The sequence below is a fragment of the Fulmarus glacialis genome, unplaced genomic scaffold (assembly GCF_000690835.1).
Source record: "Fulmarus glacialis isolate BGI_N327 unplaced genomic scaffold, ASM69083v1 scaffold13328, whole genome shotgun sequence".
NCBI lineage: Eukaryota > Metazoa > Chordata > Aves > Procellariiformes > Procellariidae > Fulmarus > Fulmarus glacialis.
In genome coordinates this window covers 16,529-28,070 of record NW_009229009.1, presented here as the reverse complement: position 1 = coordinate 28,070, position 11,542 = coordinate 16,529, and the positions used below count along the sequence as shown (strand labels likewise).

The following is an 11,542-nucleotide window of genomic DNA, read 5'->3' as shown; positions in this document are numbered from 1 at the left end:
GGTGCCCAGGTTTTTTCCCCCTTCTTAAATACGTTATCCCAAGGGCACTACCAGCGTCGCTGATGGGCTCGGCCTTGGCTGGCGGTGGGTCCGTCTTGGAGCCGGCTGGCACTGGCTCTGTCGGACACAGGGGAAGCTTCTAGCAGCTTCTCACAGAAACCACCCCTGTAGCCCCCCTGCTACCAAAACTTTGCCATGCAAACCCAATACAAGATGTTTGTAAATGCAGTTGATTAAATGATACTGTTGTTTAACATCAAATTGGAAATACTGGGTAGTGGTTAGAACAATCACATCAAAGTTAGATCATTTCTCACTTTAGTTATTGATTTACTATTTGACCTTGAGCAATGTCCTAACCTTTCTGTGATTCACTTTATCTGTAAAGTGAATATAACATACAGCTGTTTTATGTGGGCTACCTCATGTTGTTTATAAAACACCCACCGCTGGAAGGTTCTGGAACAGTCTTTTAGAGGTCAGCATAACACTAAAATAGTTTGTTAAACTTGAGGAATATGTTCTGATCTGTTAATATTCACCACACATTTCATGACTTCCTCTTTAGATTCCAGTTTGGTAATAGTTTCTCTCTATTTTGATTTTTAAGTACAAAAAATGAGCCAAAGTAATTTCTGATGTCGTGTAGAAAATGTGGTTTGTGTATGGACTTCTCATGCGGTCTTGATGAGGAACCAAAGCAATTTATTCTTGTGTATCACACAATAGCATTTATACAGTACTAAATGTAATCTAGAAGATGTCTCTCTTAACTATATATTAAGAGCACTCATAGGACAAGCATTACTTAAACCTGTGTAGAAATCGATGGAATAGATAAATGTTTTATTTTTAATTTGTAAGATTTTGAAAACATTGAATGTTAAACTGCAATGTAGGCAACTCAAATAGCTTATATCAGGGGAAAAAATACAATCAACCTTTTTGTAAGATGCCAGAAGAGAACAAAGTATGTGATAGTGATATAGAAATGTATTACTACATTTGCATATAACAAGTATTCTAAACTGATATCCTAAGAAACAACTGTGAAGTCCCAGATCTTTTGCTGACAGTAGCACTGAGTCTGCCCTCAATGTCAGAAATGTGAATAAACGTTTGGAGTGGATAGTGGATGGGGTCTTCTAAGGTACTTTCAGTGCCATCACCTTTTACAGAAACCAGGATCCCTGCAATACAGATGTCTCAGAACTTACAGGAGGTATTAGTTGCTGTAACTTTGCCTCAATACAGCAAAAACTGTATTTTCAAACTATGTGAGTGTTTTCTTTGAGCTCTCTGTAGCCTCCTATTTTTTCTTGATGTCTTACCAAATTGAAATTCAGTGTCATAAGAAGAGGGGGTTCTCTCTGAAACTGACTGCAGTGTAGGGACCATAAAATCAGTTTAATGAAAATAACTCCATCTATCTATGTTTGAAGGTATGAATTTTCATTGAAAAATAGCACTTTGTGCTAATGCTACTGTTAGAGAAGCTAGACATCTCAAATTGTCATCTTAGACATGTTTTTTCTTTATTGATTCACTTCCTTGGAGAGATATAAGCGATTGCATATATACTGTATGTCCTATAAAGATACTTTGGAATTTCTTCTCTCATCTTCAAAATAAAGCTCCTGTTTCAAAGTTTGCTAAAATCTGCAATAATTTTGTCTTTAATAAGCTTTGGATTAAACCCTAAGGTTCCTGTAGTTCTGGTACTAAAAATCTCAAGTGAGTAATATTTCATTCAGCTTTTGATGCCTTCCTGAATGCAGAGCAGTACACCATGTAAATTTTAAGTATTGCAGAAAGTACTGCTGCAAATTAAGATTCCACTGACTGAAGGGGCATTTAAATAAGGTGAGGAGTGATTTGTTATGTTGCATTGTTTCCAAAGCCTAATTAAAATATGTATTTCCAATTCATATTATAAAAATTATACATTTCCATTGATTGTATTTCATAATATTTCTGTGTTGACTGTCATCCATATTTTCCAAAATCTTAATGAAGAAAAAATTTCAAAATCTAATGCTTACATTGTCTTAACTGCAGCACTATTTCCAGTATTGAGTGTATTGGTGTAGATGGTCACCACAAATTTAATAGTCTGCTTTTTCTTTAATTAGGAAATGAATATACAGCTTGAGAAGATGAAGCAAAAGCAAGAATGTGAAAGGAGGAAAAGGGTAGCTGAAGAGAAGCACAAGGAGTGGGTCCAAAAAAAAAGAGAAGAGGTAAATATTGCTTTGGCTGCAAATATTCTAGCACATACCATGCTTAAGTAAACCTATGTAAAATTTACTTAGACTATTTGGACAACCATGTTTTCAGTTTGCTGAATGAATGGCTGTTTTAATTGAAAATTATAAAACCACGCCAACACAGTTAAACATTTTTCCAAGACTAATTTCTTTTTCTTTTCCGTAAGATATAAAGAGATTTGTTTTCTGAATCGTCAGAATAACTGACAATTGGCCTACGTCTTGTTCAGTAGCCTTCTGCTAATTATAGCTGGGGTTCTAGTCTTCAGTATACCCTACTCTTTCTGACTTCCTAGGTTCAATGCCCAAGCATTTTGGGTAAAGTGTGCATCTTGACTGTCTGCAATGTTTTATACACCAAGTAGAGCCAGAAGAAGGATTTAGTTAAGTACCGTTGTGGACAGGCAAATAGTATGGTAGAGTTTAGAGGGATAATTGAGGTGTGAGGCCAGATTCAGGAAATTCTTAGTAGACCACAGTTAGCAATTGGGAATTCCTTCATCCAAAAAGTCAATCCTGAGTGGGATCAAAAAATTTTTTAAGTTCTCTTGAGAGGGATGCCTAAGTCCAGGGTCAGAAGCAGACAGAATCCTGATCTCAACGGGGCACTCTACAGCTCCATGTCACACAAAGCAAGCATGTGTACTGGGTGGCAAAAATGGGAACGTTTGGGAGGCTTGGGCTTGTTCAGCCCCTGGTAGTTCGTGGGCATACGTGTTCATTGCCTTGCTGTCTGTGGCAATACCAGTTGCTTACCGTTCTGTACTTCTGGTTCTGAATAAAATCAGGTAAAAATTGTTTAAAAATACCACAGTGGCACCAGCTGGGCTCGATATCCATACCTCGTACATTTGTCTTCACCATTTCAGAACTCCTTCTTCAGATCCAGCCTAGAACCACTAGAATAATCTGTGTTTGGGTCTAACCTAATTACTCTTAGTCTCAATGCTGACTGGATGATTGGCATAAACCCGCCCCAAAACCAATCCTGCTCTAAGCGTTTATTATGATGTGGAAAGGTTCCTTCATTTATTACAGTACATAGCAAAAAGTAGAAGATTTATTATTCAGCACAAACAATGCCATTTTCCTCTTCTAAAATGAAAATTAAATTATAGGTGTCTGTAACTATTCATTGGCTTAAAGGAGTTTGGGCTGCCTGTTAAAATTGTTCACAGTTCAAAACAGTGAAAGTTCTCGTTCTCTTTCCTGCCCGGCCCCCCCCTTCAACTTCTGTAAACTTCTACCTATTTGGGTTCTCCATGGGCCTTTGTCTTTGTGGATTTACTTACTAACTTCTTTTCCATTGTCAATGGGAATAGGAGGTCTTTTTCATGGTAATCATAGCAGGCCATTGTCAATGGGAATAGGAGGTCTTTTTTTATGGTAATCATAGCAGCCCAGAGGACAGGGGAAAAAACATATTTGTGTCTGGACTTTATCATATTATATTTTGGAAGGATAAGGTCATCCTTAGGCCATGTCCCAAGCTTTTACCAAAAGTAATCTGATTTTCATTTAAATCAGATGATTCATTGGCTAGTCTTTTCTGTAAACCACACTCAAATCAAGAACAAACTGAACTTAAAAGCTTAGCTGTCTTTAGAATATTAACATTTGTGCTGCATAGACCTTACCACTTCAAGATTCCACAAGATTATTTGTGGATCTGGACACAGACTGAAGGATAAATTAATAAAGGATAAAGTCAATTCAGTGACTAAGAAGGTGTTTAAAATTGCGTGAAGATTTCGCATGAAGTTTAAGGTTAGATTCATGAGCACTGACAGTTGCTATGATTTTCTTGGGGAGTGTGTATACATCTCATATTTGGGGAACCTCACTTCATTTCCTCCTAGAAGCATCAAAAGGTGCTCCTTGAGGCACAACTCTCAGTATTCTTCACTGAAATATGCATTAAGCACTCACCTTTTTCATATCCAGTTACTGATTCTGAGCCCCTGTGTGTAGACTGGAGAAAATGCTTTACTTGACAGGAGGCAGTACTTTCAGGGATGTTACCTCTATGATCTCCACAAGTCTGTATCCTTTCCCATTGCTGAATACTGTACTGATGAAGGAGGTAAGGGATGGTTGAGCATACATGAAACTTCTTCCTTCATCTTGAGCAGCCAGCACCAGGAGACACTGCTGGAAAAATCTTCATACCGTGAATATGAGAGACATTTATGTCAGAAGTAGAATGTTTGTATGTGCATAGAAGTCTGCTGTTTGTCTGTATGCCAAGCCAGTTTTCTTGCATTTTGTTGCATGGCAGTGTCAGTTGTGATGCTCTGACTGTTACAGTCCTTTAGGGTCAGGTTAGGAAGCAAAGCTTGAGCACTGCTTTCGTTCACTAGCAATTTCGGTTTTTGTTGTTTAATATATATTTAAAACTATATGCTGTAAAGTTTTTTTTATACTTCCAATCATTTTGCATAAGCTATTTTTAAAAATAAAGGAATCATAACCATTTAATATTCTGCTATGTAAATAGCTTTTGTGATTTTAAAGGTTGTAAATGAACTGGAATTAATATATTGAAATATGAGCTATCAAAGAACATTCTAAGCTGTGAAATATGTTTATGCAAATATGGCAAAATTTTGCAGCTCACTAGGAACTAAAAGCTTGATAAAATCAACTGTCAGGTGCTATCCTGGTTCTACTAATGCCTTTAGAATTTGCAGTAAGATACTACATCTCTGCTGGACAAAAATAGTCTTACTTTCTCTCTCTCCTAAGGTTGAGTCATTTGTGGGCAACAGTAAATTGTCTGTTTGACTTGTTTTGTTTTAGATGTAATAGAGCTCTATTTTTTAAGAAGTCACTGGAATATCAATCAAAATATTTTAACTCTAAAATATCTCTAAATGTGGTTTTGATTCCGGAAGAAGATTTGCTTGAATCCAACATGATTTTGTATGTAACTAAAACTTTCATTTCAGAGTTAGTGTTAGATTGATTGGTAAAAATGAAGTGGCCATGATTATAAATGGTGAGCAAACAAAGTTGGTGTTCAGTGTCATGTTTTCATTATTAAAGTAGCCTTGAATTGAGTGATATGCAGAGCTGGACATAGATCAGCAAAGCCAGTAGAATCTGTCTTAATCTTTCTGGAATGTTAAAATGTTTGCGTGATAGCTGATTGCTGTATTTAGGCTCCAGTTTGGTAAGGAGCTCTGCGTAGGCAATGCATAGCTGAACCGTGGAGTTTAAAAAGAAGGCGATTGATGTTCTTGATCCCCATCTCATCATAGAACTAAATCTTGAATAGGTATTGAAAACTAACTACAGTCTCATTTCTTCAGGTTAGAATTAACGCTTATTCTCTCCATGTTTGTTCATTCTGGCACTTGATGTGTTTTTTTTCTTTTTTTTTTTGAGCCAAGAAAGGACCCATTCTTAGTGGAATGAAATTTTTTATTGAAAATAAAACCAAGAGGTAAAGAATGGCTAGAATTTATCATAAAAAAAAAAAAGAGGCTTTCGAAGTCTATCATTTCATGTTTATATGCTGACTCCCTGTAGATACTGAACAGATCAGTTAACTTCAGTCATTGTTTTCCACCACTGAGTAAGTTTAAAAAAAACAACCAACCACCACCAACACCCTCACCTCACCCGCCCCAAACTGTATCTTGGAATTATTTGGATCAGGGGACCTACATATGTGATATATTTTGAAAATCTTCTCTCCATAATGGCACCTTTGTGCCTTGTGTCTTGTCAAATGTGTTCTTGCTTAACAAATAAAAGTTTCGTAACTCTCTGGCTTAGCAGGGTGTAGATGATACCAAGACTGTTTACAAACTTGGGTAAATAACAGTTTAAGGAGGAAGATAAAAAGTACTGCCCCTGTACTCAGCACTGGTGAGGCCGCACCTTGAATACTGTGGTCAGTTTTGGGCCCCTCACTAAAAGGAGGACACTGAGGTGCTGGAGCGTGTCCAGAGAAGGGCAACGGAGCTGGTGAAGGGTCTGGAGAACAAGTCTGATGAGGAGCGGCTGAGGGAACTGGGGCTGTTTAGCCTGGAGAAGAGGAGGCTGAGGGGAGACCTCATCGCGCTCTACAGCTACCTGAAAGGAGGTTGGAGCGAGGTGGGGGTTGGTCTCTTCTCCCAAGTAACTGGCGATAGGACGAGAGGAAATGGCCTCAAGTTGCGCCAGGGGAGGTTTAGACTGGACATTAGGAAAAACTTCTTTACTGAAAGAGTGGTCAGGCCTTGGAACAGGCTGCCCAGGGAAGTGGTAGAGTCACCATCCCTGGGAGTATTTAAAAGACATGTAGATGAGGCGCTTAGGGACATGGTTTAGTGGGCATGGTGGTGTTGGGTTAACGGTTGGACTTGGTGGTCTTAGAGGTCTTTTCCAACCTTAATGATTCTATGATTCTATACTGCTTAACATGTTCAAAGTATTGGGAATCATATTTCTGGTTCCTTCTAAGGGTTTTTCTCTCTCATCTAAATTCTGATGGATTAATATGTGATGACAAAACTCTGGCCGGGTATAAAATATGCAAAAAAAATGTGATAGGTAAGGTCATAGATGTTCAGAATTGATCACTCATTCATACTTTCTTTTGTAGTGCTTCCTTCAATTCCAAGTTCCTTCACAGTGTGAGCAGGCACTGGTTCTACTGCCTGATAATTTACTGTGTTCTACTCAGTGGAAGTTTCTTGAGATGCTAGTGAAAAGCTTCTCTTCTGTTTTGGAAAATACATAAGCTGCTGTCTGAAGCCAGTTTGGATTTTTTGCCCTCATTTGCCCTTGAGTTAATTCAAGACATATGTAACCTTCTTCCAAGAAGAAGACTTTACCCATATTACAACCTCATCTGCCAGGAATGAGGTGCAGTATGGAGAACTCCTTGCTAGAGTTTGGTTTATAAAACTTTTGTCTTTCCAGACTCCCTTTCTTCCTTATTCTGTGTCCTCATACCGGTATTTCTCTAAAGAACTGAAGGATGATTTTGACATTCATGTAATCTCACGTGAAATGTTGTTATCTTCATGTAAATAGGGACCCAGCCCCTGCCTTTGTAGTTTGTAAGTGTAGTTTGGTTTTGGCTTGCCCACCTATCAAGAGTGCTGTGTTTGCAAGACTGTATCTGAAGAACCCCAGTTATATATGACTTACTTCCTAATGTTTTGTCATAGAACAGGAAGCTTCTTGTTGACAGTAGCAAGTTTTTTTCTTTTCCTGTTTTACATGAACTTTTCATCCTCAGATGTGGAATCTCTCATTGCTATGAACAGCTATGGGATTGAACACTTAAGGTATACGTAATTGCTAAATTATTGATTATTGCCTTCAAATCAAAGTACCAAAGGCTTTGAGAAATGCATTGTGGATGCATAAACTGTGAAGTGTCTGTAAACTGATGTGACCGTTTAATTCTTTAGAACATTGTGATAACAGTCAGAACCTCTTAGGAATTAATGCTGAATAAAATATTAGGATAAAAGGTCAGGCTTGATGACAACAGCTTTTTGATTAAATATTTAAAAAATTACGCTGATGCAGTGCACTCCACTCTCCACACTCTATTTAATATGGTATCTTCCAATCATATTTAATTCACCTTTATTGACTCTGCAAAGCTACTTCATTCTTAAAATGCCAAGAGAATATGAACTTAGAAATATCTAGAGTATTCAATTCATGTGTATGCATATGTGTACATATAAATATTTCTATTATATGTTGTTGTGGGTTAGCCCCCATAGGCAGCTAAGCCCCATACAGCTGCTCACTCACTCCCCCCCGGTGGGATGGGGGAGAGAATCGGAAGGGTAAAAGTGAGAAAAGTCGTGGGTTGAGATAAAGACGGTTCAATAGGTAAAGCAAAAGCCGCGCACGCAAGCAAAGCAAAACAAGGCATCCATTCGCTACTTTCCATCGGCAGGCAGGTGTTCAGCCATCTCCAGGAAAGCAGGGCTTCATCTCCCATAATGGTTACTTGGGAAAACAAATGCTGTAACTCCGAACGTCCCTCCCGTTCGTCCTTTCCCCCAGCTTTTATTGCTGAGCAACGCATCATATGGTATGGAATATCCCTTTGGTCAGTTGGGGTCAGCTGTCCCGGCTGTGTCCCCTCCCAACTTCTTGTGCACCCCCAGCCTACTTGCTGTCGGGGCAGAGTGAGAAACAGAAAAGGCCTGTAAGCGCTGCTCGGCAATAACTAAACCACTGTTGTGTTATCAACACTGTTTTGGTCACAAATCCAAAACATAGCACCACAGGAGCTGCTATGAAGAAAATTAACTCTGTCCCACCCCAAAACCAGTATATGTAATACATATATTTGCAACAATAACTGAAATCTCAAAACCGGAATGCTTGCATCCCAAAATAACTAATTCTGAAACTCATGTTGTTAACATCCTTGTCTTTAGTCTTTAACTTGCATATAATACTTTATGCTATATTAATGTGATATCTAGCAAAGTTGTAAGAGCACAAGTAGTGAAGAAGTTACACAGTTTACATTGGAAAAACTAATTATTCTAATACCAATCTTAATTTGACTGTAGCATTTCTAATACTTCCTGCATTGTTGAATAGAGAATAAGGCATTGCTTTTTATTTTTTCTTAAAAGTAAGTATGAGCAAAGCAGGTGTAAATCATAGAACATTGATGTTTAACTGCTTTTTGTTGTTCATTTTGTCTTTCAGTAAGTCCCCATTACTTACTGAAAAGTAAAATTTTAATGGGAAACAAGTACAGGATGGGAAAATTCTGTTTTGATGCTTTTTCATTGAAAATTTTGTTCTTATACTTTACTTTGCTACTGGCTGATAGCCTTTATAAGAAGGAAAAAGCGGTAGGAAATATGAAAGCCTAGAACCAACGCACTATAAAATAATGAATGACAATGTTCTTGGAGCAGACTTCCCTTTTTTGGTGTGCTGCATGATTCCTCCCAGAAGAGAGACTTAGCTTCTGACTCTTACTCCAAACACTTTTTGTTTAATGTGTACTTTATCTCACCATTGTTAATATAGAACACAGAGGATAAATGAGGAAATTTGGATGTATGTTCTGATGTTGGCAGTGTGGACTTTTCCTATATTTCGCCATCAGTCAGCATAAAATGATGCTAGGATATGGTAGCTAAGATGTCAGAGCAAACAGCTGTGAAATAGGACCATCAGTTATGTATGAAAAGAAAAATATTGTCACATTCTGCAGACCAGAAAATGGGAAAGGATTGCTGTGAGAAGTATCTTGAAGATATAAACCACAACATTAATTTCCGGAAATATTTCTATTCAGTGACACTCTACATAGAAAATGCAGAACAGAAAGCAGCTCTGCTTTGACCCTTTCCAGCCTCATTTAATCATTGATATGAAAATACAGAAATATATATTTTATTAATTTTCTTCCAGTTGGATATAGTGTCTCTGTTTCGATGGCAATTGGGCTGTTTTCTGCCTGGAAAATTATTTAATATTTCTACCTTCTGTCAGGAAGAAGCGGGATGCTTCTTCAAATTTTAAATTACTTTGACAGCTCTCCACATATACATAGGTCTGATTTTTCTTGAAAAGTTAATAGTTCTGCTGATGAGACATTGGTTTGGTACTGACTCAGTGAGACACATACTGCCTACTGAATCACCATCACTGCTTTGTGGGACGGCTGGATTTGTTTTGGGTGGGGGATTTCCAAGTACTGACCTAGCCCAGGCTTCATTAGGTTCTGAGGCTTGATAGGATCACAGCCCAGAGCGGTGAACCCAGAGGCCAGATTTGTATCCTTTCTCCTTAATAATGTGCTTGGGTGGGGTGGCAGGAGAACAAGCCTTTCTTGCAATGAGTAATTGGTTGTTTTACAATCAATACCTTAATTTATGTAATACCTGTAATCGTATTTTAAAGTGTATGTAAATTTGCTAGTGGTTTAGTGAATAGATCATGTCTGTTTTGAACACAAGATCAAAGAGAATTTTTAAAACCCAATCTGACAACACCGAGCATAAACAAATTTATATAATTTCCCTCCCCCCATATATACATGGAAGGAGAGTGAAGGGAGGATTGAAGAACATGTACATTAATATGCACATTCCTAGCATTTTTGATAGACTTGTATAAGGGAAAGTAATGAGGATGGGGGGAAGCTGGGAAGGCCAGGGTGACAGGAGCTTGACATGAAACAGGTTATTAAAGCAGCTGGGAATGTGGCGTTCACTAACTTTAGGAACGAAAAGCTGTTCTGTGCATGAGAGAAAGAGGAAGCGTTTCTGGTTTGTCTGCAGAATAATTTCTAGGCAGCTGCAAAGTCTGCAATTTTGCAGGGACTCTCCCGGTCTTAAGGATGTCTCACTGAAAGTAAAACTTAGCAGTAGTTGTGGCTTTCATGGTAGTGTGCATGGCATATCATTGTTTACATAGGACCTAATTTAACTTTGGGTCAGCCTAGATAGTGGCTAAACTCCATCTGAAGTATTGTCATTAAAGATACATAATTTAAGAAGCTTCCCTGCCTTTTAATTACAGTCTTTAGAAAGGTTTTTAGTCTATTTTCTGCTTATAATTGTTGTCCATTATTGAACAATTCTCCTATATTTATTTTCATGCTTTTTATATGATAAGACCCTTAGCTAAAAACTGTAGCTTTGAAAGATCCTTACTTTTGTAATTTACTTTCATGTACAATAGAGATAAGCCAGCAAACAACAAAAGCTTTGTAATCTTTCTTCACCAATGGTTTTAACTCACTGTTTTAGCGTATATCTCTCATCTACATTAATGCTTTTAATGTGTCCTAGACTATCATTGTCTCGAAACAGGAGTTGTTGAGAGAGGCATGTGGGGAATATTTGGTAATGAAGAGACAGAGGAACAGCTCTGAATAAAAGAGATTAAGACGAATTTTAGATGAAGAAGGAGGAAAAGCTTAGACAATTGGTTACTTGTTTTTGAGGCAGGTGATACTTAGGATCTGCATAATTTGCCAAAAATAGATCATTTTTCCTTTTTAACTTATTTGAGCATGGAAGGGTTTGTTTCATGTTAAGAAAGATCTTGTTTCCATTCTTCACTAGTATAAAAACGTTTCAGAATCTCAACTTTTTTTTTTCCAGAATGAAATTCTTTTTTACATTGGTCTTAGTTGTAAATAGTAATTTTATCACATGGACAGGCCTTACAAGCAGTGTTGTGAAATCATATTAGTAAGACTTCCATTATTTTGTAGTTCTATGGAGTTTTACATTCCAGAATACGCATTGAAATTGGAGTGTATTCATATCTGACCATTT

At 37.7% G+C, this 11,542-nt stretch overlaps 1 protein-coding gene across 1 annotated transcript in view; it reads left to right on the top strand.

Moving 5' to 3' along the window:
* The window catches only part of LOC104081087 (coiled-coil domain-containing protein 34-like), a 20,836-nt gene that overhangs the window by 3,219 nt on the left and 6,075 nt on the right, over positions 1 to 11,542 (top strand). Inside the window, exon 3 of the mRNA XM_009583695.1 lies at positions 2,133 to 2,240. Within this exon, the coding sequence (XP_009581990.1) occupies positions 2,133 to 2,240 (108 nt within the window). The remainder of the gene's footprint in view (positions 1 to 2,132; positions 2,241 to 11,542) is intronic.